The 27,658-nt window shown below is 37.6% G+C and overlaps 1 protein-coding gene across 10 annotated transcripts in view; it reads right to left on the bottom strand.

Annotated features, from left to right (window-relative positions):
* Positions 1 to 3,942: 3,942 nt before the first annotated feature.
* NR2C1 (nuclear receptor subfamily 2 group C member 1) overlaps positions 3,943 to 27,658 on the bottom strand; it is a 47,244-nt gene continuing 23,528 nt past the window's right edge. For all 10 annotated transcript variants that reach the window (XM_063154882.1, XM_063154875.1, XM_063154884.1 and 7 more), the window contains 11 exons: positions 24,696 to 24,777; positions 22,591 to 22,770; positions 20,508 to 20,655; positions 20,309 to 20,399; positions 18,441 to 18,625; positions 14,978 to 15,140; positions 13,487 to 13,608; positions 10,335 to 10,474; positions 8,728 to 8,865; positions 5,014 to 5,119; positions 3,943 to 4,499 (listed from right to left, as the gene is read on the bottom strand). In XM_063154882.1, the coding sequence (XP_063010952.1) occupies positions 4,325 to 4,499; positions 5,014 to 5,119; positions 8,728 to 8,865; positions 10,335 to 10,474; positions 13,487 to 13,608; positions 14,978 to 15,140; positions 18,441 to 18,625; positions 20,309 to 20,399; positions 20,508 to 20,655; positions 22,591 to 22,770; positions 24,696 to 24,777 (1,530 nt within the window). In that variant the 3' untranslated portion in view covers positions 3,943 to 4,324. The remainder of the gene's footprint in view (positions 4,500 to 5,013; positions 5,120 to 8,727; positions 8,866 to 10,334; positions 10,475 to 13,486; positions 13,609 to 14,977; positions 15,141 to 18,440; positions 18,626 to 20,308; positions 20,400 to 20,507; positions 20,656 to 22,590; positions 22,771 to 24,695; positions 24,778 to 27,658) is intronic.

Here is a 27,658-nt window from a genome sequence, read left to right as displayed (position 1 = left end):
CAAGGTTTCTGTGCTTATGAGTTAACACATCCTAAGCACATAGTCTTGACCCAGCAGTCCATGGTAGTTGCACTCCATGTGTAACTGAAGTTAACTTGCATTCAAACAGACTAGGGCACAAAGAGAAAACAAGGACAGGAATCCAGAGAAAAGAGATTTTGAGGACATCCCCTCCAAAACAGTGCTCCAATTAAAATTAAAAAAACCCAAGCAAACAAACAAAAAAAGGACACATACTAGCTATGGAAAGGCAGCTAAATACCCATCAAGCACAGTAAAAACCTTGCTAGGGCATGCAAAAATGTGGGCAGGAATGCTAAGGCTCAGAACTAAAATTGGCCAAAGATGTCAAGAATAATAAGAAAGGTTTCTACAGATACGTGAGTAGTAAGCAGAAGCACAGGGAAGATGCAGAGCCGTTGCCTAACTAGGCAGGGAAGCTGTTCACTGCTGACAAGGCACAGCTCCTCAGTATCTTCTTTACTTCCATCTTCACCAGCACAGCTGGACTGCAGAGCACTGGATCAAGTATCTACAACAATGCATGTGTCAACCCACCAGTAGGTGAAGAGCTGCTCTGCAGCCCCTTGCAAGGGCTCAACCCAGAGAAATCCATGGGCTCAGAAGAAATCCACCCTAGAATATTAAGGGAAGTGGCTGACATGGGTCCAAGGCCACTCTCCTTAATCTTAATAGACATTTCCCATGCTGAGAGCAATCACTGCAAGATGTGACTGGACAGCGCACTAGATAGTTTGTCTCCTCTGGGGTCCTGCTCCCATGGAAGGCTGGAATGAAAGATCTTTCAAGGTCTCTTCAAGCAATAAAGATGGCTGAACTGAGGGATTCAATTGCTAAAAATTTACATCTGTAGATACACTGGTATTTTCTCAGCTGTTTCCAAAGCTGGACAGTACCACATGAGGCTGCATCAGCTGAACCTTTTCGTCAACTCTAAACAAAGAACTCCATATTACACCTGAGGCTCAAGCTATGGAGTGGAAAATTTCTTCAAGAGTGTGAGAGAGATTTGCATACTGTGCTTCATTACAAGGGAAAGGAAGTTTTTATTTCCATCTTACTATTACCTGGGTTTCATAAATCTGGAGAATATTAGAGTAAAACTCTTCCAAGAATAGTGGAACACCTGGAAAACTACCTCCAATATATTCAGAAGTGACATGTTGTCAGTTTCCTTTAAACTTTTAATGTAGAGGACTGTAAATCCTCTGTGCCTGCTAGGGTCAGAAGTGGGTTAGGGATAGCAAGGGACTAGAAAGCACAGTCAGAATTTCTGAGGAGAGCTGAACTGGAGAATGATCAACCTCCAATCTGCAACTTGGTCCTACAGATCAAAAATGGGCCTCTAACTTGTGGGGAGAGAACAAGCACCTCAGGTTGGCAGCAAAAGTCCTTCAAATTCACATAAACTCCGCTGATAAGATGCGCCTCCTGAGGTACAGGCAGTCAGTTTCATACAGCTCTCCAGGAAACAGATAAAGAACTTCAACCATACAACCTTCAAAAGGTTACACCTTTTGAAGACCTCAGCTGCCACAGCCAGTTCCCACACAGAAAAGGCACATTGTTCTGTGCCATCAGGGGTCCTCAGCACTAAGTGCTTTGATCTGTGGGATTGGATATGACCAATTGTGTAATATGGTCCTCCACAACATTCTTCTTTCTGAGCTGGAGAGATGGATTTGATGGGTGGACTGTTGGATGAGTAAGAAAGTAGATGGATGGTCACAAGCAGAGGGTAGTGTTCAGTGGCTCAGAATCCCAAGGGACATCACTGACATGTGGGGTCCATATAAAGGCAGTGTAATCATCTTAATTATTGACATAGATGAAGAGGTCGAGTGCACCCTCAGCAGATTTGCTGCTGACAACAAGCTGAGTGGTGTGACTGACACACCTGAAGGATGGCATGCCATCCAAAGGGACCTGGACAGGCTCAAGAAATGGGTCCATGGAATCTCATAAGGTTTAATAAGACTGAGTGCAAGGTGCTGCACCTGGGGCAGCCCCTGGTATCAATCCAGGCTGAGGGATGGACAGATGGACAGCAGCCCTGCTGAGAAGGACTTGGGGGTGCAGGTGGATGAGAGGCTGGACATGACCCAGCCATGGCACTCCCAGCCCAGAGAGCCAAAGGTGTCCTGGGCTGCATCCAAAGCAGCGTGGGCAGCAGGGAGGGAGGGGATTCTGCTCCTATGGGACCCCACCTGCAGGGCTGCATCCATGGAGCTGTTTGGGATCTTCCATGAGGAAAGACCAAGAGAATGGAGATTGTTCAGCCTGGAGAAGAGAAGGCTTAGGGTGACCCAGCTGCAGCCTTCCAGTACCTGAAGGGAGCCTACAAGAAAGATGGAGAGGGACCTTTTGTTGAAGAGCATGTGGTGATAGGATAAGAGGGAATAGCTTTAAACTGAAAGAGAACAGGTTATATTAGATATTAAGAAATTCTTTACTGTGAGAGTGGTGAGGGACTGGAACAGGTTAGCCAGAGAAGCTGTGAATGCCCCATTCCTGGAAGCATTCAATGCAAGGTTGAGTGGGGCTCTGAGCAACCTGGTTTAGTGAAAGATGTCCCTGTCCCTAGAGGTGTCTGGAACCAGATGATTTTTAAGGCCTCTTTCAACCCCAACCATCATCTGATCCTGTGATTCTACGATACAGTCTCTGATTACAGAGCTAGGGTAGAGAAAGATCCAAGCAGCTCAGTCAGTAGAATTGAGAAGGACACGGAAATTCAGTGTCAGTTTTCATGGTTTTTGTCTGGTAGTGATCCTCAGATGCTGAGAAAAAACTACAGAACTCAAGAACTCTATAACCCAAGCCTCATCTTGTAGTCTCTTGGTGTGAAGGTGGCCTTGGAACTGCCACTGCAGAGTGGGCAAAGGCCTCCATTCAATCCGATCCTCTGGCTAGGCAATCTCTGGTGCAGGCATGTGTTTCTTGATTGGGTCAGGCTCTTCCTCACTCAGTTTTGCAGAGAAAGAAAGGGGTCATGCTAAATAGAACTCAGACTTGACCCAAGATTCAGAAAATCCTAAATGCCAATGTCTAGAGAAGACCATCATTTTCACTAGGGTATTTCTCTCATTTTAAGCAGCAGGAAATAAACATGCCAGGGGTGCTTAACTTCCTGGTGCAAAAGGATTCAAGAAGCAACCACATGTCAGTGTTACTTGTCATGTGAGTCACATCCTCAAGACAGAGGAACATTTAAACTCGTTCTTAGATGGAGCTGTGGAGTATGACTCAGGCAACATGCATGGAGTATCTAGACCCATTTCTAATGAGCAAAGGAAAAGCAGCAGAGGCTATGCTCCCATATGGAAGGACACTGGATTTGACAAACTAAAATTTGAAAAGTAATCGTACAGGACTGGTTGGAAAAGAGAATTACATACCCAAAGGCTAACCATAACAAAAAATAAAGACATGGACAAAAGTTGAGGCATCTAGAATGCCTCCATCACTGGGCACTGAGTGTTAAAGAGGGAGGGGTAGTGTGAGAAAGCTCTGAGACCAGAAAAAGCAGAAGTGTGCTGTCTTTGAATGCCTGCAGTATACACTTCTCTGTTAGTTTTTCATACTATAAAACAGTTGATGTTTACCACATTATTGTTAAAATATAGTATTCTGTTGCATCTGCAAAACAGTCACTTACTGACTCTTGGCTGCTTCTCTTTTGATCAGCTGCACCAATGTTAATATCAGAATATTTTTAAATGTGAATGTCTTCTATTTCCCTGCACTTGGGGTATGGTATCCAGTGTTTAATTCAGCAGGAAAAAAATCACTCTTCAAAACAACAGCCAAAATTAAGCTCGGTCTTGTCTGCATGGAAACTGGCCTTTTCAGGATGTTTGATTATGTATTTTCCATTTGATACGTGAAAAAGAACTAGCAGCAAAACACTGAAAACAAAGCTCAGAGAGGAAAGTTAATTTATTTGTCTAAAACATCAAACTAAGTTGAGATACCTTAGTTCAATCAAAGCTTCTTCAGTTTCCTCATAAGCCTGAACTTAATAAACAAATATTGCAAGTCCGTCTACCTACAAAAATAGGATGGACAATTCTTGACCTTCTTCAGATATCAAGTTAATTTACAAGTCCTTGAAGACAGATGAAGAACAGGAAGGGATCCTATATCCTAATACACTCCACCACGTTTCCCAAGTGTACTGGAAAGGAGGAATATGAGCCTTCTTTGGAAAGGTGCACTGGAAGGCTAATGACCATCTCTTGGAGACAGGGTATGCATTTACATCACCATGATTGCCATGGTACAGAATCCTGGACTGCTCCTTTTACACACCATGACCTATGATCTGAGAGTTGTAGTCTGCTGTCTCCATTCTCAGAATGTATGGGATGATGCTGTCAATCTGAACATTGCCAATCAGTCCTGCGAAGAACAGCTCTTCAGTGATGGCAGCACTCATCAGCCTGAGAGCAGGCAATCGCAGAAGAAGTCTAGATAGCCTGGAAAATAAATTTGGTGAAAAGTGTTACTCAGTAAATCAGAAATTTTGCTGTTGTTCTCCATGATATTATTGGCAAAAGAAGACAAAAAAATTACAAGGGACACTACTGGTCAAAGTTTACCATATCTAGTTCATTAAAGGCTTAAATATTTAAATCAGAATAGCATTAAATTTATGAACAGTACAGAAAATGTGCAAATGTCTGTCAACTACGTGTACTATATATGTTTGGATTTGAGACTAAATAAGGAAATATTCCAAATAGATGCAATTCAAATTGCATGCTACTAATATTTATTTTGGATATTTAATTTTAGAAAGTAATAATGAGATGAAAAATACTACACATAATATGTTTGACCACATGCATAATATTTGAAGTGCTCTAAAGGTTAAAATTCCTTAATTTTAATGAGGTAAGAAGAAAATGTATATATCTATTACATGAAAAACTGTACAAATCAGTGATTCTGAAAAGAGAATCAATCAAATAAGCATCTAAGTTTACAGACCTGTAGGTATCATCCGGATACGCCTTTGTTACATAGTCTTGGAACTCCATGTAAGCTTTTTCTTGAAATTTCTCAATCTGTACCACATTTTCTAGACCTGGGTGATCTGAAAAAAAAAAACCTCTTCTTTGTTATACTCATTCAATAGAAAATGAACTAACATCCATACAGACTATCCAGCTGCCAACATACTGAAATAATTATGTGGTAGCTGCAGCAACTTCAGTTTCAGTTGCGGACTACTTCACCCCCTTATATTTCTCTTTCTTTACATTTATATTTTACTTAACTTTCCATAAATAAACTCAGACATTTGAAAGAGTTCGAATGAATTCAGTGTTTACAATGTTTATGTCAGTCTTGATGATACAATTCTGTTCTCTGTGTAGCAGTAAAACAGGATTGTTTCAACACACTGACACTTTCTGGAACACTGGATGCACAAGTAATATTTAGGCGAAATGTGAAGTATAAAATTAAGATCAGTGGAAGAAGCAGAATAAAAAGCTGTGAACTGTTTCCTAAGACATGCACAAAACACATTGAATCATAGAATATGCTGAGTTAGAAGGGGACCCATCAGTATCATTGAGTCCAACTCCTGGGCCTGCATAGGACACCCCAAGAATCACACCCTGTGCCTGAGAGCATTGTCCAAATGCTTTCTGAATTCAGATAGGCTTGTATGTAGCAGACTGTTCTTTCCAACTATTTGGTACAAAAATTTCTAATGTGCTAATCATAATTTTTAGCAGTGATTTGAACTTACACAAAATGTAAGTGTTGCTAAAATGAAAGGACATCAATTTACCGCCAAGTCACTCTCAGAAATTATTAGGTAGTAATTCTGAACTCTCTACATGGTCTGTAATTTTGTTATCCATCTGTCTGAATGTAAAAATTTTACTGTCATGGTAGCATGACAAATCATGTAGATGAAGAGTCAGAGTTGACATGCAAAATGCATCACTTTGTGCTGCTGCTTTTAGAGGCATGTCAGGAACACAGCAATAAGTCAGCTTCTGGAAAGAGTTCTTTGAAGACCACTGTACACTTGCAGCCATTTAGAAAGATGTCAAGTCGTCTTGGCACACCCTTTACATAATCTCCTTGTCCAAGGCTGTCTTGTGGCAATCAAACAGCTGGCTTGGCACAGCTGAATCACCAGGGCCTACTGAAGCAGAGGTTCTTACCTTAGGGCTCTGCTGCATGCACAGGCCAGCCCCCTCCTGTAGCACAGCAGTAAAATCCCTGCAATTATTATTTCTGGCCTGTGAGTCATTGCCAGGTCATCCCTTCTGTTCAAGGTACCTCAAACATGACTTTCACATGTAGGAAGATTTTGTTATATGGCTTAAGGATCAAGAGTCCTGACAACACATTGCCATTAAAGCAACTACTCATTAGTAATGTGAATTTGAAAACATCAGCTAAAGAAAATTTCTCTCAATCGTGTGACTGGACTAGAATATTTTCCAAGGTATTTTTTCTTCTACCTTTTGTGTTGTCAAATATAATTGTAAGGACACAAACTTCAGACTAAACAAATAGGTAAATACTACTTTGCAAGTGCAAGGTTCCTCAAGAAGTATTTTTTGGTGTCTTATAGGATTGATTTTTCCACACAGGCCAGAGGATTCTATCATAAATCCTAGTGGACATAATTCTAAACAAAAGGACTTGAGGCATTCTCCCATAATTTTGTTTCTTTCCTGAAGTAACCTCTACCAGTTCTTTGTATAGGAATGCCATGAAAAGGATTATTTTGGGGTAAGAACACTTGCAGGAGATTTGTATCTCCTGCAAGTATTATTTATTAAAATTAAACCAGCAAACATCCACTTAGAGAAAGTCTCTTCTGTAATAATGGTGTATTTGGAACTGTTCAATCTTCAGCAGAAAAGGAAAACTGCAAAGATTTTCAAGCATGCTTAACATTCTGTTTAAACTGAGTGGGTTTAATGGTGAGTCCTGCTTATCAGGAAACTGAAAGTGTTGCAGTGATACAGTGAACTGTACAAGCAAACACACAGAACCATGCAAGACTCTCCGGGTCATAAGGACTGACAGCAGGATTATGTCTTGGAGTAAAACACCCAGGATCTGATTTTCCTCAGTGACCCACAATAGAAAAATATCACAATAGGAATTCCTCTGGAAATTTATCATCTTTTCTGAAGGGTTCTGACTCTACTCATATCACTTTTTATTTGCATGAACGTCTGTCATCTCAGAAGTCTTCTATACTGCAATATATATATATATATAAATATTATATATATATATAGGTAACTATAAGATATGCAGGGTTTTGTTTGCACACTGATGAATACCATGAATTCCTGCTGATGCTGCCACTTTTACTGGTAGATACTACATATAGAAAAGATAATACAAATCTGAGGGAAACTGCAAAGCAAGAACATCACAATATATGAATTCTATATATTAGAAAACCTGCTTAAAATTTACATTTTGGAAGTGTCCAAGTTCTAAAAGATTTTCTCACTTCAACTAATTTTTCTGTGTAAGGGTGAACTGCAACTGAATGCAAAAAGAAAGTTCTTCTTGGATCTAATAACCCCACAGAACTGACAAGAACCAAACACCCAGATCTCCATGTCCTACACTACTGACAGGGGTCATTAAGATTCTGTGAGCATTTGAACATCCACTCCAATCTTTTCTACAGGACATCAGCATCTACAAAAGGCAGAGCAACAAGATTAAGGAAGATGCTGGGGCTTTTAACACATTCTAAAGTGAAATGGAGTAACTGACGACACTTTCTAAATGTGAGAGTGAAAAACTCTTGGAGACAGAGAAAGTAATTGAGATTTGCATATTTTTCTTTCATCAAAAGACTTGATTTGGCTTTGTATTAAATCCCAATTTTGAATGATAAATCTAAGGCCTGCAGGATGCTGATACAATACCTAAACACCTTTTGTGAAAAGTTAATTCTGCAACTTCCAAGTAAGAAAATTAATTTTGTATCTTTCTACATCCAGGCATATGAGATACACAATGTAATTACTCAGTAAGTACCTACCATAACCAGAGGACTCTTTCCTCCCTATTGTACACTAATCACCCAGAAGGGAAATAAAGTTGTATTACCTTCACTGTCTAATGCATGTCTAGTAATGCTACTGAGAGTACATTAAGCAAATACTGTTTAGAAGACAGAAATAATAACATAAGTGAATGCTTGTGATGCTCATTTGTCAGAAATGCTTATGCATTGTCTGTGTGGGGGAGAGGTGATGTTTCTGTAATTCTGAATGTGAGAACTGATGCCCAGATAGTTTTTCATATATTAAAATCCCAAGTTCAATCTATCTGATCTGGATCTGCAAGAGCAACACTTCAGAAAATTAAACTGCAGGTCTTTAGAAAATGCACTCCAGAAAGGAGGCACAGAATTAAAAGCAATAAATAAATAAATGAAAACACCCCAAACAACCAAAAGCATAAGTGGCACAGCCACAAATAAAAATCTACAAATAAAAAGAATCAAAGTCTCTCCCTGCAAAAAAAGTCCCCAAAGCAACCTTCAGTTATTTACATTAGAAGATTAACCCTCCTTTTCCTGCAGTCCTCACAAACCTTGCAAGATTGCTCAACAAATAAGGCAGTAACTGCATATGATGAAACAGGTATGCAGAAATAAATAGCACAGATTAAAATGTTACATTTGGAATAATTACTTACCAGGACTGAAGAGAACAATTGCTTTCAAATATGCATATTCATACCCATCCAGACACAGTTTAACCATGCTGTTACAAAACTCTTGCAATTTGAAGACATGCTCCATTACTAGTCTTCCTCTGTCTGTTGGCAGCTTATCTAAATCAAGACACACGTAAGAAAAATTCCCAAGTTAACATGCATGCAAAAATGTGTTCACACTGGAATTTAAATAATATTTTTTATTAGATTCAAACAATGGGAAATCTATGCCATGTAAAAATTCCTATTAGGTCTGAATAATCCTGACACCAGCAATTAGGGAGTATTAACTCTCTTTTTTTCCACCTTTTTCAATTAGGCTCTTCCTAAAGCAAGTTATGAGGCATGGACTAGAGCTTGAAATGATCAAGGAAGGAAGAAACTACTTATAAGTAAAGCATACACTGCTAATGCTGACCTGTGCTCTGTGCCTAAGGATCAGGTGCCACACGGCAGGAGTGTCCAGCTCTGTGGGTGGTTTAGTCAGAGACCATGCCACTGCTGGGAAAGGAGAACTATTCATCTCCCCTGATTTACACTGAGGGGAACATGGCTGGTGCAGAGCTGTTCCCCTTGAGTCAGCAGTAGCAAAGCAGCCCAAAAACCCATAACCCATCCACAAACTTGATATCTCTTGGAGATACTGCAGCTGGCAGACTGCACAACTGATTTTTGCAGTCAACCTGGATTCCCAGTTTAAATGGCAGAAATACATATTTTTAATAACGATAAAAATATGACTAGTTACTACAATACCCTTTCTGGTAAACATAAATTACTATTACATAGACTAAAATTTCCAGATTCCATTTTTATCTGCTAGAGACAATCAGATTTGTTAGCTGTTCCAGTACATCTCACTATTTGACTCGTTTGTTTTAATCTATTGTTATTTACAGGAGGATCTTGTGGATGTTTTTAAATCACAAAAACCCCTTGGAAATAATTCTTTAATTACCTTATCATAGAAGAGGCCAACTGATATGTCTTTCATTTAAATGAAAAGTATGCCAAAGATGCAGGACATAGGATTACCAAGGAACAAAGTGTACTTAGTGGAGATCTGTTGAAGACTTCCATGCAGACTAAAACTAATACATGGAAGTCAACAAGCCAAGTTATCTAAAGGAACTGTATCACCAAGTTGGCATTTAGCTGCTTTGTGTCACAGCTATGAGGAACAAGGACAGGTGGGTCATTCTTTACTTTGTATCCTTCATACAGAGGAATCATATTCACAGTACTCCTGTGTTCTTAACACTGATGCTGCCCAAAATATTCCTAATTTGGGCTGATGATATTAACAGACAGCAGAACACTATTAGACAATACAAAACACAAAAATTAAAAAAAAAATAATTTGGAGTTAAATATTATAATAGCTGACTTTTGCAAAATTGCTAAAATATTCTATCTTGGGGACTGTAGTTGCTAGTATCCTTTTGTTTCAATACTAACATGAAATTCTTTAAACAGTAAATTTACAATAACAATTGAAGAATAAATAGCGAGCTTCTGTGCACATCAAAGTTTAAAAAATATCAAGTAATTCCCCAAGTCTACAATGTGCACAGTATACACCTTACCTTGTTGTAAACTGCCTTGAAGGTGATTAACAAAAGCAGCTAAGATCGTTGCCACATTCATAACTTGTGAGCATTGTGCTAGACCAAGCGTAAAAAGTTCATTCCAGCAGGCTTTTACTAATGATATGCTGTTATCCTGTCTATTGAAAAGCACAATAATTCAATAAAACCAGCCATTTGCATTCACACATTTTTTTAAATCTGAAGAACACTTCATAAAACATTAATCTAATTCAATCATTACAACCAACACCAAAATGAAGTTCTGCATCATTTTACTTTGCATGCTAGAATTAAAATACCTTGTTTAAAGTGACTTTTGTAAAGCAATACATTTTTGTTTAAGTGACCTAAAAGGAGATAGATTTCTATTACAAAAGCAAGCTGAAGTTACAGTAAATGACAACTGTCACAGTGCACTCCACCATACTAGTTTTCTTAGGATTTGGGACAACATTTGTATGCATGGGCAAAAAAAGATTGCATTGTTCCTGTATTTAGACATAGAACAGACTCACGGGTTTTGGGGTTTTTTTCCACTTGAAAACTAACAGGTTGGTATAATTTTTTTAATTAAAGATAGAGGTGACATGGAACATGTGTGATCAAGCTTCTGAGCTTCCTGGCTGCTACTGTCTGCATCCCTTTCAAGTCTGGAATAAGGTTTGAAATACAGACTTCAAAGTATAAATATCAGTCATAAGGATTTATTTGCTGCAGCTTAAAATAAAAGATATCAATTCATATTCAGCCACTTTCATATTAGTAACCTAACTTTTAGTTATGCCAAGCAGCTCTAACTCACAGAGCTGAACAAGACCTCAGTACCTTAGAAAGCAAATCCCACCAGAAAGGAGCCAAATTCAGGTAAGATGTTTCAGTTTTAGCCAGTGAATACAAGTAATGGAAATTTAAAAGAAGTACAAGATCTATCAAAGAAGAAAAGCATATTAAAGCCAGGATTTCAACTACAAAAATACAGTGGAATGGATTTTTGAAGAATGCAGATATAATCTTCAGGAACAGTTCTGATGATTTAGTGCAATCCTAAGATGCCAAAAGACTGGTGAACACAGACCTGTCCTTAACTGGACTACAAAGAGCTTACTGAAAGCACTGTTTCCATTCTGATCAAGTTCTTGTTATGGTAGACTTGATACTGTACATGCAGCTTCTGCACATATTGGTCACATCTTTGTTCATCTCCTTTAACATACTCAGAGGGACTGTGCTGAGCACCATTGGAAACACGTGTACTGGCTACTCCTCTGATATGTGTGTGTAGATAAAAGTATCAACTACAGCATCTTTATGGCTGATCAAAGTTACACCAGAACCAGTTCTTAAGTTTGCTTAAGCAGCCTCACAAAACTGTAACCAGCTTGTTACCAGCTTGGTGATGGTTTCAGTAGGAAACTGTCTTAAGAACAAAGATGCCCATGCAGGAAGATGAGCTAATCAATATCTGGCATTATTAACTACATCATTAGGTCAAAGACAACTATCCTGCTGTGACTAAAGGAGAATGTTGCCTGAGGAGGAAACAATCTAGGTACAATTATCCATCTTCCTTACAAAACCATTACTCATCATGCTCCATGAATTTCTCTTCAGTTTAAAAGTGAAATGAGTCACTCTTCTGAAAGCCAAAATTATAGGATATAATGTACTCCAACTATAAAGGGTGCATTAATTTCAAATACATCTCTACTTGAAAACAGTTTGCATTATAGGCGCTTCAAAGAGAAACTGAATTTATGTTATTTATATACTGTTGCCCATGATCTTGACTGGGTCTATAAATGCTATTACAGGTGAATATTAACACTATTATGGCAGCTTACTCCTCCACATTTTTTAAGCAGAAAAATATATTGTGAAGTAACAGATAAAAAAAGCAGGTGCAGATTTTTCTTGCTAAATCTTTCTGGCGAGAGGTCTTCTGTACTACATTTTATTTTTAAGAAGCAATTCCCATTTTTTATTAGAATACCAATTTGTACTAATTTGCAGTTGTCTCTCTGTAACCAAAACCTTTTGACATAATGTACTATGTCTATTTGCTATGCATTTTGTAATTCTGCAGGTCAACAATTTCTACCAGAACAAGACATCATATTTAACTATTTTTTTATCCCTACTATTCTTTAACTTTATACAATATTCCTTTGTCCTTCTCCAATACAAAGGCTTAATTACACACAATGCAGTATCTTTCCTTAGAAAGTGTAGAATAATTTGGCTGAAGCATCTGAGTAAACATAAATGGTAATCACAGATCATCCTGCTTTTGACAGCTTGCCTAGAAAAGGGGACAATCCCCCATTTTAAAAAAGGAATTCTCTTTTCTGCCACAGTCACAGGCTATTTTGATATTGAATTAAACAGAAACACTGAGATGAGAACAAACTATCATGATTTATTCACCATTTGTGTCAGACCTGATACAGTATCATTATTTGTATCTTCATAAAATTACTTCTGAATATAGGATAAATCAGTTTTTCCCGTGTAGTTTGGACATTTTTGTTTTAATGATGATCAGCAATGGACTACAAAACTGAACCTAAGTGATACACTGAATTCTGATGGAGAAGCAGGATGTTATACAAACTATAAAAAGAACAGTTAGAATTACCTTTTGGTTACAGGAGCAAATTATTTTTGGCAAATTTTCTGAAACTAGACAACTTCATTCTAATGTCTGCTGAATCTAGCAAACCATTTTCTTCATGTAGGTTATTAAAGGCAAGATTATTACTAGTAATTCACCTTATAAGGATAAAAATTTTGGAGATTCAGACAGGAGCTTCTGTTTGGTGATTGCCTGATAAGCATCAGGATGAAGCATAGAGCTGTAGCTATTAAAAAGCTGATAGAAATTCCTATTTTCTCAAAATATTTAAGAAGCAGCAGTGTGAAGGTGTTTGATTGTTTTAAATCTACTCCTTTTTCTTACAAAACCCAACCAAGTCCTGAATTTGGAGTCAAATTTGGAGTCGTTTTAATTCTGAAAATTTACCTTACAATTAAGATTTATAACAGGTTTAATCAGTAGTTTTATATTTTTTACAAGTCCCTGAAGAAGCCAGCAAAACCCAGGAATTCAAAAGCACATGTGCACAACGTAAGTGAATAAATGGAACACTTACCCCAAAGCTTGGAAAGATGGAATGGAACGTGCCCAGTGCATGGACAAGAAAAGCAACCTGGAGGCAGACTCACAAATATAGTGAACATTAAGATAATCAGGCATAGGAGAAGGCATGGTGAGCTGCAAAAAAGAAGAAAAAAAAGTAGGAAAAAAAGAAGAAAGTGTAAGAGTTCTTTTATTTTCTTCATAATACATTTAGGAAGAAATCAGTCTTTTGAGTTTCTTGTAAATGAAAAAATAAAATAAGTTATAATCCCAATAAAACTGAATGACTCCCTTTTGCATTATTAGTCACACCATTACACACTGTATGTTAAATAACTACACAGCAACAAAAAAGACAAAGTTTGATTCATTCATGGAAATTCATGTCTGGGACAACTGGAAATCGAAAATCTCAAAACTCAACTTCTGAGACATTCTGAAGGAGTAAGAGAGAAGAATCATTGTAAGTGGAATGAAGTTGCTTACATTAGAGGAGTTACAACTCCTGGAGAGAGAGAGAGAATGTGTGTGTGAGAATCCTAGTTCACAAATAATATATTTTTATTTTATTAATTAATAAAAATATTTATTCATATTTTACAAAGAAATACAAGATCAATCTTTTGATGTTTGATCACAATACCTAATACACAGCTCCTCACAAGTCCAAAAAATATAACCAACATATATCAGAAAGGACCCTTCACAATGTTAGTAAGTAAAATTAGTGATGTTACTTGCGTATGTATGTGAAGAAAGAGATTCGACCCAAAATAGCTTAGAACATGTAATTCTGTCTTCAGAAATTAATATTTTTTTAATATAATGTTCTGGCTAATGCAGTTTTAAAGAAAATGCTGACATTTGCATTAGAGATGTTCATTTGAATGATCAAAACAGATGCTTGTAAGAGGGGTAAAGTTTAACCAAATGCCTGTTACTGAGTTTTCAGACGACCAAGCTTTTTGATATATCCATGAAAAATAAGGATATAAAGGATGGAAAAAAAAAAAAATAGAAGGAATTCCTGCAACCTTGTAAAATGAGAAATAAATCCAGAAAATATATGGCTAACTAACACAGCAACTGTATTTAAGTCAATTACTAGCATGCTAAAATAGGGTATCTACAAAAACAAGAAAGTGACAGATACACTTAGAGGTCTCAAAATCCAGCTGCAGATTGCATCAGATCCACTCATTCAAGTGAGAATGTGGATGCTGACTCGGCTTCATGCAAGGAAATGCTGACTCTGCTCCATGCAAATACTTTGTCTATGTAAATCCTTTTGTATGGCTTACCCAGTACCACAGCAGAGTGCAGGACTTTCTCCCAAACAAAGAATTAACCAGCGAACAAAAGCAGTTTATTAACTGGAAATTAATGCTAATACCTGAACAAATACTCCTCTAAGAAATTCAAAATAAAGCTTGGTCAGGTTATTATTGTACATCACTATGCCAAAACAGTTACAAACAGTCAACAGTAAGAAAGTATTCAGTACCCTGAATGCTACATGAGCATCACTGAGTAGTGGCCCCTCTATTTCCACGATGTTCATGCTTGTTTCTCCACCAAGCAGCTGTGCACTGGTGTCAATGCTTTCAGAGTTCTGGCATGCTGCACTCTCTCCTGGATTTAATGCTTTTGCAAGAGTATCAAATGCCCTGTAAGATCACAAACAAACAAAAAGAAAATTTCATTTCAGACACCGTTTCAATTTAAAAGGAACCTGCATAAGCCTGAAACCTGCATATAGAAGTCTGTTTCAAAGAGTGAGTTTTGGAAAATAAAAGTCAGCAGGCATGCTCTTCCTGACATTCTATCGAACTCTGAAATAAAAATTAGCAGCAGATCCTGTTTACACTAGTTGCCAACAAATTCACAGTTTTGACATATTGGTTGTGCTGCTGAATCACAGTTTGCTTTTCAGGATCTCTTTAGTGATGTTCACTGTGAGTGCTGGCATGAGTGTTTTGAGGACATGATCACCAGACTGCTGTTACAGTAACTTAGTACATATATAAATTTTACAGGCTTTATTGATATGAAGAACAAACAGAGTAAAACATTATTTTTTTTAAGTAATGAGTTGTAGTTAGATTTTTCAACTTAATTTGAAAAGACTGCTTCAAAATATGTAAGAGAAAGCACTCCCATGCTTTCAATACAACCCTTAGTACCCTCTGCTGCATGGCAGTGCTTTTTGGCTGTCACAAGCACAAATTCCAGAGGGCAGATGTCAGGACAAGCACAGATGTATTACTCAGTGTTTGGCTGCATGATAACACATGTTGTTTTTCTGCTCATGAATACACCTGAGAACTACAACTGACACACCTCCAATCAAAAATACAGACGTCATCACTGCCTACAGACACATGAGGTATCCTGGGAACAGCAACATTTCTATACAGTGTTGCATGAAAAACTCATGCACTGAGGCCAGAAAACTTTACAAAAGCTGATGTATGTAGTGCTCATTCTCAATTTATAGACGTGTTTATTACCACAGAGTCTAAAATCACTGATTTAATTCCAAAATCTGGTATAGAACTTGGCCAGCTTCTCTACCCCCACACTCTCTCTAGCTACATGAATTCACTAACACGCTAAAAAAAAAAAAAAAAAAATCTAGCTGTTTAACATGACTATGCACAACCAAATGAAATATCACAGGGAAAGAGCTGCTGACACTGCCTCAAGGCTTGGGATGGTCAATGAACTCCTGTTTGGGCCTCACTAGCCTGTGCACCTTGATGTATACACACCAGGGTGACTAGGGCATACACAAGTGGACTGTACAGACATACCTGGCCATCTTCTGTCTCTGGTATGCACAAAGTTGGCACAAAGGGAAGGCACTCATGGCTCAGCTCTAGAAACTATACTATGGACTCCTGCTAGAAGATCTGAGTTTCAGGTCTTCCATAATTCACTCTGCAGTCTTAGGTAGAACAGGCAAACACAGCAGCTCAGTGACAGCTTTTAAAGAAACACCAGGATCTCTGCAAGGTTCTTCATGTGGCAGGGACAGAAATTTAAGAGAACAAGACTTGCCCTTTCCCCAAAAGGTACATGTCACATGCATCTGTCACTATCCTGTATTTATTCTAGCACAGACTGAAGAGTGCTAGAAAAATAGTGTGGGCATGTACACATGTCTGTCCATGACACTTTCCTCCCAAGTCATTCTTCAATGTTGCTTTCAAAGAAATCTTCTCCCTCCTATCTCATTAATTGCCAGTAGTAAGCCAGCAGAAGTCAGTAGCAGCTTTGCTTCCTCATGGCTCAGCCATGTGAGTCCTTTCCTACACAAAGCCCCACCACCCATGAGCAAGGTCTGTAAGGTAGAACACCAGGAAAAGGAGAATCTAGAACAAAGCTTGCCTGGGAGCTATGAAAATCTAGCCCACAAAGTGAGAAAACGAGGCATAATCAACATTAAAATACATAGTATTGATATCCTTTGCTACAGATAATTTTGGGTCTCTTTTTGTCAGGCTCGGTCATCAACAGATATATAAGACTGCAGATAAACTGTAAAGAAATAATATAATGAAGCATTAGAGAACAAGGCACATAGAACTACAATATAAAAGCAATGGGTTGCTTGCAGCAAAACTGAAATAGTAACTACTGCAAGCAATGAATAAAATACATGAAAAGCATGGATGGATGAAATGTGCTCTCTGAAGTCCCTTAACCTCTTCTTCCTCAATAAACATCCACGTCTGTTAGATCATGCTGGCATAGGGCCTGACAGGGAACTCAGTAATTTAGAGAAAATTTTTAGTTTCTCTTGGAATAACAACTTCCCTTTCACACCAACATTTAACTAGCTATTAGGTACAGCTATTAGGTAACCTACTTGACAAGAGTATGTCAAGTCAGAGCTCTTTCAAGCTCTCTGGCTGAGAGACCCAGATGCCTTTTATAGACACTTTTAGAACTGAACAGAAACCCTGAAGTTGGTAAAAATAAGCATCTAGAAGTCCCAGCAAATGAAAGATTACTACATCTCTCTGAACAGCCATAGTACTGAATGATGGCTATCAACACATGTAACAATACCACTTACATGGCATACTCTAACATTCTTTACTGAGGAGGACACAGTAAGGGCCCAAATCAGCATCTATAAGAAGCCAGACTGACTTTCTAAGCAGTATATAAAGAAAGGAACAGAAAAAAAGTAATCTGCTTGTAATTACACAAAGCAGTAGAGACCACAGGGGAAATCAGATTTTTCAGCCACTATATGCTGACTTTTTTCCCCTAAACAGATTTACTCCACACACACTTTCAGAACAGAACGTAAAATGTGGGTGGTGTGTAAAAGAATATTGCTGGGACAGCAGTCAGAATCTTGCATGAAATGACAACCAACAGGATTGTGACTGATGGAAAAACTGTGAATGTTCTGTATATACATCTTACACATATGCTCACCACAATAGCTCAGTTAAAACCAGTGCTGAACACAAGTTTTTAAGATAGTGAATGTATTAATATTGGTAGTGAGAATTCTCTAACTTCTCTTGTGTAGGAGGAAATTGCTTTTCAAGCTTTTAAGGTGATTAATAGTTACAGGCACTTAACACAGATGAGATCTCTTAAGAACAAGTTTTCCAGGATGATGCAAAGTACTAAGACCACAGTGCAAGACCTAACTAAGACCTACCTTAGCAAGGCCAACCAAAAGGTAAGAAAATCAGCTGTAACATTTATACTGAAATCAATTTCAAGTACAAACAACTAAAAGGATTTATTTCTGTAATGGAAATTTCTTTTAATTTCACTTGGAAGAATCTTACAATATTTACCTTCTACATGAGCTTATGCTGATATTACTATTACTTTTAAAGCAGATAAATTTCCTACATTGTGATGAATTAACTAATTGTCTGGTCTGAATTGACAGAGACCTTGAAAAGGATAGTATTTTTAAGTGTAATATGCCTTACCTTGTAACATCACTACTAGCTTGTTCTTCTTGCTTGAGTTCAGATAATGATGCATCTCCATTACTCAAATTTTCAATCATGGATAGCTCTGTACTGCTTTGTGACACGTCTTTGCATTTACTGAGATTTGCTAATGAAGTCACTACATTTGCCAGTGTACTTAAATCTCCTTGACATGCTTCTACCTGAAGGAAAAGAACAGCTTTTAATTCTCAGATAATTGGCAGCAGTAAACGTGCAAGAGAAGAGCCTAGCTTTCACATAAATGAAGAACAGAGCATATACAAAGATCTACCTGTAAGAAAACTGTTTTCAGTACATAAGTAACCACAATACAGCCATCAGACACTGCACTGCATCAAAAATATGGAATACTTTGACATTTACTTGTAAAAGTAATAGCTATCTATTTCTTTCAGAAAGAATACTACTGATGATAAGCAAGGGCAGAAAGATTTCACATCTCTAAGCACTCGTCTATCACCAGGAATATAAGACTGCTCTAGATTATATTTTTAGCATCTTCCTTCACCATGTAAATGAGTCAGTAGTAACAGGGGAGGAGAATGAGAAGAAGGAATTAATGAAAAGTCACCTTTATAAACAAGCATAAAAAGAATTATGCTGTAGCCTTTTTGGTGTTTATGTCTTTGTTAAACTGCAAAGGAAAAAAGTGATTCAGTACTGTTTAGCAACTCAGAGAAGCAGTAAGATGTGTCCCACTCTATCCCAGCAAAAGAAAAGAAAAAAAAAGTACATTATTACAGACAAGTGTGCTGCTGCTAACACCAGACAGAACAAGCAAAGCAAAATACATGAAAACAGCATGAGGGTGCCGTTGGTCACTCTTCACACAGGGTACCATTTGTTGTCACTCACCCCTAAAACAGGGCACCAATCGGACAGTGGTCACATGATTGACACCAGTGCCAGTCCCTTGTTATCTAAAAACTTCCCCTGATTGACAGAGGATTCAAAAGATTAGCACCAAAGATGGTAGCAAGCATCAGCAGTTTATTGAAGCCTTCACACCTTCTCTCTGTTACAATGCCACAAGCAGCACCAAGCAATACAGACCCCTTCCTCTCTCAGCACAACCTGGTAGTTCTAACACCACCTCTCTCCTCCTAACTCTTTACATCTTTTCTCTCACATGCATAACACCTGCCTGCCCTTTTACTCTTTTGTGATTGGTCAATACACATCAGCATTCCATGCTGCTTCTCCTTCAGTACTGGTGTCACCTGTCTTACACAGCTGCAACTTATCAGGGGCAAGACTGCCTGCAGCACTATCTCCATTCTCTCACATGAGGTAATTAAATATCAGCTAGAAAAATACAAATACTGTGCCATATGTGAAGAAGCTACCACATGACTTAAGTGGATCAGTAAGTGCAACAAAATGGAAACAAAGGAAAAATAGATCATAAAAAAAATTGTTGATGAGATAAATCTTATCAGCTTTGCCAAAAAAATAGTGATTCAGGAGAAAAACATATCCAACTGTATTTACACATGGCACTGTTATAGTGTGTAATAGTGCCATAAGAAGTTGTGAACACTTCACTTCATTTGTACAAAAGAGCAGGGCAAGTGTCAGGATTATCCCAAAACAAAAATTAAAATAATACTGCCCTTAAGGCTCCTAAAAATGTGAAGGAAGGGCATTTACTTTGTTGTGTTTTCAGTGTTTTTACTGTGTGATACTAAGAGGATTCTTGTAAAGAGAAGGCATTTGTAACAGTGGTGAATGTTGTAAAGGAGTGTTTTAAAAATTAATTTAACCAAATAGAACACCCTTCTCTCCTTACATATACAATTACAGCAATTAGCTCTACTTATTATATCAGTAATAACATCACATACCTTATCTGGAGTCATCAGCACAGTAGGTTCACTTTTTATTGCAGACGGATGAATGTTTACAAACATTCCTGATTCCAGCAAACCCGTTGATCTGACAGAAAACAGCACAAGTTTTAATTTTGATTAATTTTAAAATTCAATCTTTTTTTTTTTTTTCCTAGAAGACAGAGATAGCCACCTCTGAATACAATTTACATACCTTGCTGTTTCATTGTCTGTTACAAAAGTTGGGGTTGCAGCTAATGGACTACGGAGATCTTTCCGAATGTAGATCTTTTCTGTAGAAGCTGCACAGTTCGAAGATTTTTCTCTTGACACTTCAATAGGTTTCCTCTCACACTGTACAGCTACAGAAATAATATCCAACTATTAAATCACCCTGAATTACAGAATAAGAAATAATACTTTCTTCTTTATTTAATATTTGTTTTAATAATAATCCAGAAAATAGCTAATATATATATATATATGTGTGTATATTAAAAATATATCCCATAACCACAAGCTAACAAGTTGGATAAAACCAGCACACCAACTTGATGAGTTAAGTGAAATGATGTAGTAGTCAAAATCTGAGATGGAACATAGTGCAACATTTTAAAGTTAAAATTAAGGGAGACATCCCCTCATTTTTAACTTGAATCAAAGTGGCAGCTTAAAGCTTCTCATTCAGTTTCACTATCTCACACTCTCAGTTCCTTTGTAAAGGACTCGTGGTATGTTTTTCCATGGATTGTGGGTCTGTGTTGAACCCATATAACTTCATCCACTTAATGAAGATTCTCAGGTTAGGACCTCAGACAATACAGAGGGAAAGGTACATTCACAAAGTTGAGTTCAGACCATTTAAGATAAATCTGGGCAAGACCCTGGCCCACAGTCACTGACTTCAGAGAATAAGTGGATTTTTAAATTTGAATGACTCAGTGAAACAAGGTGGAATGAACTGGGGCTTTAGCCTACAAATGTATCATCTTGCTTTGAACATTAAAATGAAACTTACAGTATTACCCTCTATAGGGAAAATGTGGAAATGTGAAAAATGTGTAACTTCAGATAAAAATTTTTCAAGATAGCAGTAGACTGTGATGCTATTCAAATTTTCACACTGATAAGCATCTTAAACCCCCTATGTTGTAATTTTAAGTATTGACAATGCTGTTGAAGTCAGCCTGCAACCCACAAATAGTGTTTTAAAGGGTGGGAGATGGAGGCAAGTATTTAATCTTCCTTTGTAAATGCTGTGCTCAGTAGCTCTCACTTTGCTGAGAAAAGGCCAAGGATTCTTCAAGGGACAAATAACCCTCACTTAGGGAGCTACAGTCCAAGACCATGTTAAGTTTTCTTTCCTTTCCTTTCTCCACCCCACTGAGGAATGAGACTTCTTATCACCAAACAGTCCTCTCTCCCACTCACTATTCCCCCATGACCCAGAGATTATTTTCCTGCTTTCTGATCCCTAAGCCAAGTGATTTTGTTCTGCTTAAAAAGTCTTCTGTGGAGGGGCCTTTTCTTACTTACTGCCAGCTGAACTAGAGGGCAAAGATCCACTTTCACTGCCCCAGCTTTTCCTCCCTTTCTGAATTAATTTCCTCTGTGTTACTGAATTCTGCTGACAGAGACAGGGCTGTAAGGAGGAAATGTCCACAGAAGTTCAAGAGGGTCAGTAAAGTAAGTGCAGGATGACAGAGAGCAGAGAACAAGACCAATACTGTATGTACTACAACAGTGTCACAGTATTAGGTCTGAAGAATTTGTGTTTTGTGTGATTTTCTGTGTATTTAGTATTCTGATACTGCTGTGATATTGCACTACCACTACATCTAATGTATGGAAAGCTAGAAAGGAACTTGGAATCTGCACGAATCGGTAACAACTGAACTTTAGGTCACTACGGATCTCTGCCTTGTGAATAATTGTCTCTGCAGAGCTTTGCCAAAAGTGAACAGCAATCTCAGTTGTGGAAAAACAAAGAAAAGTAGAGTTCAAAAAGTTCAGTAACTTAACTTGAACTGCACAAAAAAAATGCAGACATGTTTGATATTTGCCACATAGGAGTAACAATTCATTCATTTTCATCATGTGGGATGGAGCTTACGAAGCTTTTAAAGCAAACACCTGAAAGCATTTAACATTCTGATACACCAAACTTCCTTAACAGGAAAAAGATACAACGATTTAAAAATCTGTAACCAAAATAACAATTTGTATCTATACAAAGCATATCTTTTGTAGCACGAAGCAGCTGGCAGGTGCAGCAGTTAGCTCCTATTCAGACTTACAATCCTGTTTCATGCCAAAGGCGATGCATCTCTGCAGCCTACAGTACTGGCAGCGATTCCGGTGGTGCTTGTTAATGACACAGTCCTTCGTTCCTCGGCACGAATAAACCAAATTCTTCCGTATGCTCCTTTTAAAGAATCCTTTGCATCCCTCACAGGTCACTGCTCCATAATGACGCCCTAGTTCCAAAGCAACAGAAAACGTGACATTAATTTTACAGTATCATATTCATTTTATGGACTTGACATTTATTAAAGACAAAGTATTAGCTATTTTACCCAGAAAAGGGACACTTGTTTTTCCCATTGCAGATCTTAAAATATACTGAGGCTATAAAACATAAAAAGCAAGAGCTGTTTTTCTAGTTCAGAGCTCTTAAACAAGGTTTTACAAACAAGAAAGTTGCTTATCAAATTATTTCTTATCTGTTGACAGCGGTGTTAAAAAAGACTAAGAAAATAAGTAAGAACATAGCAAAAAAAATTAATTTATAGATTCCTCTAGTGATTTTCCTGTGATTTGTCATTACAATTTCAGCTGTTGAAATTGTATGCCTTAAATCTAATCCAACAATGGAAAGTGCAAACATGGCATTGACAGCATGAGGCAATCCCTTCAAAGCTTTATTTTCACCTTTCATTTTCCTAACAGGGTAATGGTATGTCCACAGTTCTTGCAGTGAAGCATCAATGAAAGAATAATCTAAAAGAAGTACAATGGTTTTTTCTGAAGACCAGTTCTGCAAGTTTTATATATAATACAAAAATTTCTATAATATACTACAAAAAAAAGATTTTATTTTTAGAAGTGAATTATTTTGATTTTGCATAAAATAGAAACATTAATAAAAAGGATTGATGAAGGCATGCTTGGCAGTTACAACAATTTTAATTTATGAATCCTTGAAATACATATGGCACATTACAAAATAAATCACAAATATAACCTAATTTAGGAGAAAACATTTTAAGGTTCTTTCCTGAAGTTTCTAGAAATTCTGACAGGTTTTCTAGATTCCTCTATGACAACCTTTTTTACCACTACTAAAATGTGAAATTTCAAAAGCATCATATGTATTAAAAGAATATTGTCTGAAACATTTTAGTAGCAGCTGGATTATGAATATTCATACTGCAAAGTAGCAGGGCTGCTTTTTCACCTATTCTTTTGATGTAGCTTCTTGGATTCCAGCTTGGAAGTATCTGCAAAGCAGTTTTCATGACAGTGCTTGGCACATGGGAGGCCCCCCAAAACCTGCAGCTGCTCAGAGGAACATGGTACTGTCCCCAGAGTCACTACCACTGCCCAATATTCCAAGGCCAGCACAGGAGGAAAACCTCCTTGGATCTCCAGCCCCTCAAGGAGACTCCAGCCCTCCTCTGGGGAGTCAGAGAAGCTTTAACAATTAGAACATACCAAACAGATCTTTGCCTTAAGTTTGGCAGAAATTTCCTTGAGATGGGTGAGGTCTGACAAATATTTAGAGCACTAGCAACTGTATTTTTTATGTAAAACTTTGCCAATTTTTTGAAAAAAATATTTAATACATTTTACTTTCTAGCAAGTTTGCTCCCTGCTGAAGGGAGACCTCACAGTGGTCTGCAGGTTCCTCACAAGAGGAAATGGACAAGCAGGCACTGACCTACTCCCTCCAGAGCCAGGACCCAAGGGAATGGCACAAAGCTGGTCAGGGAGATTTTAGGTTATATTGTAGGAAAAAGGTTCTTCACCCAGAGGGTGACTGGGCACTGGAACAGCTCCCGAGGGAAGTGGTCACAGCACCAGCCTGGCAGAGCTCAAGAAGAGTTTTGACAAGGCTCTCAAGCACAGGGTGTGACTCTTGGGATGTCCTGTGCAGGGCCAAGAGTTGGACCTCAGTGACCCTTGAGGGTCCCTTCCAACTCAGGATATTCTATCATTCTATGTAAAACAACAATAAACTCTATCCATGGATACTAGAGTACCACTTAGTGAAATTCTCCACTGCATGTATACAAATTTATACATGTATATGCAGGCAAACTGTTACACAGCTTCAGAAGAATTTCAAACTGCCTTTATAAAATTGCACCACCTTAAAAAAAAGAGAGAAAAAACCAAATACCTGATGCTTTGTCTCCACACACAACACACAGATCAAACACTTTATTTAGGCCCTGTTCATTGGGGGAGTTGTCCGTTAAAATCTGAAAAAAAGTGTGAAATAATTTAATTTTTTTTTTTTTTTTACCATTTAGAAATAATAAAATATATCTCATGCTCGTGTTTTTTGTCTAAGATAGGGGACTAAATCTACAAAGTATCATGTTTTCTTGATTACATCTAATACTGCCATGCCACTGTGCTCCTTTTCAGGAGGGAACAAGAGTTTTACTTGTAATGCTTTTGAGAAGAATTCAAGATCTCATTTCTCTAAATTCTACTTTCACAAAATGGACTGACATTTTGAAAACCTTTCAGCATCTGCATACTCTTACCATTTGTTCAATTTTATATTTATATACTAGTGGTTCATTGATAGTACAAAAGAGATGGAAGCACTGAACAGACAGAACAAAAAAAAATTCCTTGCAAAGGCTACTAGACCTACACAGAGGTTTATTACCTTCTTTTTTTTATAATACACAAAATATGGACCAAAAGGAAATGTACTCTGGACACAACCTTTAATTTCCAACTGGTATATAGCTTGGCTTTCAGTAACAGTTTGACATTATTAAAATATTCTTGTCTTGTCTCAGTCATTTATCTCTGGCACCTGTAAAACTTTGTTAAGCCCATAATTTTAGAATCCCAGTACTACAGGGCAGGCACCAGAACATTTCACTTATCTTTGAAAACTATCCCACCACAACATAAATAAAGCACAGAAAAAAATCCATTTAAAAAAGGAACATACAAATCACAAGTAACAACCAAACATCATCTTGACATAGAAAAGAAAAAAATGTTCTTCTCATTCAAAAGAGAATATAGTTTAGAAGCTTTAAGACTTTTTAACTTCTACTGTGCCTTAAAGGGAAGCCAGACTCCATATTCTTGCTTTGCACTTTCAGAACGGCACCTCTGATAAAAAGGGAAGTAACCAAAACAGAAAGTACTCTCTCCTCCAGAGAGAAAATTTGGAAATTGTGGTTTTTAGAGTTTGGAACATAGTACAGACGATGTATGTAGGAAAGTTTAACAAGCATACTTCTTTCTAGTTAGCCTTGTTACCAATACAGTCTCTGAGATTCATCTAGTATGTTTTCTTCAAAAAAGCACCAACTTCTTAAGAAAAATAAGATGATGAGTTAAGAGAATATTAACCTATTGATCTGTCCAAATGTCCAGTATTAACATTATGTATTTTCATGATATTATAGAAAATATAAATTCTAAGTCCTTCCATAAATTAAAGCTGCACTGAAATGGGAAGTTCCACATAAGGAAGGACTACAGAATCGGCCCATGAGGAGATAAAAACCCCAGACTCAGAGAACTTATTAACTGATCTTGAACATGAAGAATAAAAATTTACTATTAATATGAAAAAGAGCCACTGAAGTTAAAATAGATGATGGGAGAAAGGGTCTTGCCAAATGAGTCAATGTAAAGATAAGGTGCAATAACAGAGAGGTTTTTGGCAGAACAAACAAATGGGCATTTCAAGTGAAGGCTACAGAAGAAGAAGAAGAAAACAGGTGAAATTGGAGATGGAAAGATCATTTGAGGGAGAAAATACAAAAGATCCCAAAGGGATGCAGGTGAATGGCAAATGAATGGTACTCTGTATTTCATGGGATTTTAAATGAACAGAGGAAATCTCTACCCATACATATCCGAGGACAACAGAACAATTTAACTGGGGTGACAGAATACCCTGTTGCTTCTCAAACTGATCTAATTTCCCCAAATGATACAACCAGAATGACAGCTTTCAATTTTTTTTACAGATTTCCTCTTTTCCTGAATTTTGCCTTATAAACCAGTGTGGCATAGTTCTCATCTCTTAAGTTGTCTTTGAAAATAATTTTTATGTGGACTACTCATATCCCACTAGTTTATATTTTTGTTGAGGCATACCTAAAATACAAAGTGCATGATAACACTAAGCATGCTTCAGTGTCTCTCAACAGGATTGGCTTTTGGTACTGGTCCCATATTCACAGTAATCAAATTCTTTGGAGCAAGGACCTAGGGTGTCCATTTACAAAGAACTGTGAATTCCAAAAATAGTAATATTATGTAATACAGAGATTCTTCTAAGCTTACACAATGTGTAGGTAGTGAATCAGTGGACTCGTTCACAGAAGAGCACAAACTGGACAGTTAGAGTCTGCAGCTGAAAAGAGATTGCTTGAAAGAGGATTTTGTAGTGATCTATAAACCCCCACAGAAATCCTTAATAGTATCTTCTAGTGCAAGAGACACCTAATTAAACAATTCTCTCAGATGGTCAAATAATCTAACGTATTCATACAGAATAAAGCTTACATGATCTATATAAATAACAAAAAAAGGTTGTTTAACTTTAATAGCAGCTATCAAATATGATGGTCTAACTGCAGTCTCCAAATCAGGTGTCTCCTCTGTATCATCAGCTAATAGAAGTAAAAGGATATGCTCAAAAAGATCACTATTTACTTGGTCATCTTTCAACATTTTTCCTTAAGCAGCTGTTTATGGTCACAATGTTTAAGTGTTTGATATGGGACTAAATGGACTGCAGCTATCTGAATGCAGTCTGTCACTAAATGGACTGCAGCTATCTGAATGCAGTCTGGGACTAAATGGACTGCAGCTCTCTGAATGCAGTCTGGCCCACCACTGATGTACTGTAACAGCAGCATAAATGTGTCTGGGTGGAACACATGCAGTAACTGTACTGCAGCTGTATGCAGTACCCTCCTATTTCATGCTGAAGCAGGTCACATCTCCCAGCTCTCCTTGCAAGTTTCTGACACTCTTCACATCAGTGCCATGCCATCCCTGCCAGGCTGGGACAGAAAGCCTGGAAGCTGAAGGCTGGCAACTAAGGAAATGGCACATACAATGTACATGGAGTAAGGTACACTGGGGACCAGC

This window comes from Melospiza melodia, chromosome 4 (assembly GCF_035770615.1).
Source record: "Melospiza melodia melodia isolate bMelMel2 chromosome 4, bMelMel2.pri, whole genome shotgun sequence".
Taxonomy (NCBI): domain Eukaryota; kingdom Metazoa; phylum Chordata; class Aves; order Passeriformes; family Passerellidae; genus Melospiza; species Melospiza melodia.
Note: the sequence above shows the minus strand (reverse complement) of the source record. Positions and strands in the feature narration are given on the sequence as shown.